Source organism: Olea europaea, unplaced genomic scaffold (assembly GCF_002742605.1).
Source record: "Olea europaea var. sylvestris unplaced genomic scaffold, O_europaea_v1 scaffold29269, whole genome shotgun sequence".
In the NCBI taxonomy this organism is placed as follows: domain Eukaryota; kingdom Viridiplantae; phylum Streptophyta; class Magnoliopsida; order Lamiales; family Oleaceae; genus Olea; species Olea europaea.
Window position 1 is genome coordinate 1 of NW_019247856.1, and position 1,400 is coordinate 1,400.

Below are 1,400 nucleotides of genomic sequence, written 5' to 3' on the forward strand. Positions count from 1 at the left end.
CTAAGAAACACTGTCAACTGACCAATTATCAGGTAACTTCGTCTTGTGATGCGAATTGTAGGCTATTTTGTTTATGTTCTGACTTTTTAAAAGGATTTTGTAGTGTATTTTGTCCTTGGCTTATCTGTCATGTACATTGAGAAATTTTACCATTTTCTTACACATGGAAACACTTTTCAGGTAACTGGGAGGAGAGATAGGGCAAAACCCTTGCCATTCAAGATGGAAGGGACTGGACCATGGGGTTTTGCCGGTGCAAATGACGGCAATCCAAAAATCAGTGCCAAGTTTGTTGCACCTTGCTACTATTTGAATAAGTAAGTTCATCAGTCGTGCATAGTACTTGGGTTTGCATGCGTTGCCTGTTTGACTATATCTTTTTAGCTTGATGAAGACTGTCTTTTTTGTCTGCAAATTGGAACAGCCTGCAGCACAATTCCACATTGCCAATTTTTTTGGTCATACCATAGTCTCAATTTAGGTGCATTCATGAAGCTTAGGGAGATTTTACAATGCAAGGTTCATGTTTCAAGTCAACAGCAGCTGCAGTTGCAACTCACTTGAAAAATCTCTAGTTCAATATGATTTTTGACATTGCATTTATTTCTATTCACACTTGATGCATCTGTCAACTCAACAATCAATAAATATATTGTGTAGGAGCGGAAAAAAAGTTATGTTCCTCAATACTTTTCTCCATTTAATTTTTTCCCTGTCAAAGCTTCGATTTTTCTTAATTTGATGAACTTCATCAAAGGATCTCTTTTGCCATCTAACTTAAGAAAGACTATCTACTTCAGGATTAAAGCACATTTGATTTTAAATTTCTTAAGGGGTGTTTTTTTCTTGTGGTGTGTGCCTATTATAGTGGATCGGTATACTTCCATATTCATCTTTCAGACATACCTGAATCCGGTTCTCTAGTTTAATTTTTAATTTCATATTTCAGAATTGAGATCGACACAAAGCTCCCTCTCGTGGGTAATCAAAAATGGATAATATGGATATGTTCCTTTAATGTTCCAATGGCACCTGGAAAGACACGCTCAATTGTTTGTAGTGCTCGAAATTTCTTCCAGTTCACAATGCCAGGTCCTGCATGGTGGCAGGTAAGGCTTCATTCTGAAGATGGAATATGTGAAAATGCAGTGACACAAGAAGAATTTAGAACAATGCACATTATTGCCCTAAATTTTGCATACTTGTCTTATTATAACCAAGTAATGGTTTCTTTCTTGCTCGTGAAAGAACAATGCCAATTTTTTTTAAGTAGGTGCATAAAAGGTCAATAGGAGTAATGAGTGGAAGGGTAATGAGGGAGCGAAGACAGACAAACTCCTATGCCTTGTGCAAAGGTGTGAGGGTAGGTAGTTAGGGAGTGGGGGGGGGGGGGGGGGGGG

General features: G+C 38.1%; 1 protein-coding gene across 1 annotated transcript; it reads left to right on the forward strand.

Moving 5' to 3' along the window:
* Positions 1–151: 151 nt before the first annotated feature.
* On the forward strand, positions 152–1,362 carry LOC111384479 (pheophorbide a oxygenase, chloroplastic-like). Its single transcript, XM_023008755.1, has 2 exons — positions 152–317; positions 950–1,362. The coding sequence occupies exons 1-2, from the start codon at positions 223–225 to the stop codon at positions 1,290–1,292; spliced, it is 438 nt and encodes a 145-aa protein (XP_022864523.1). The 5' UTR covers positions 152–222; the 3' UTR covers positions 1,293–1,362.
* Positions 1,363–1,400: the final 38 nt, after the last annotated feature.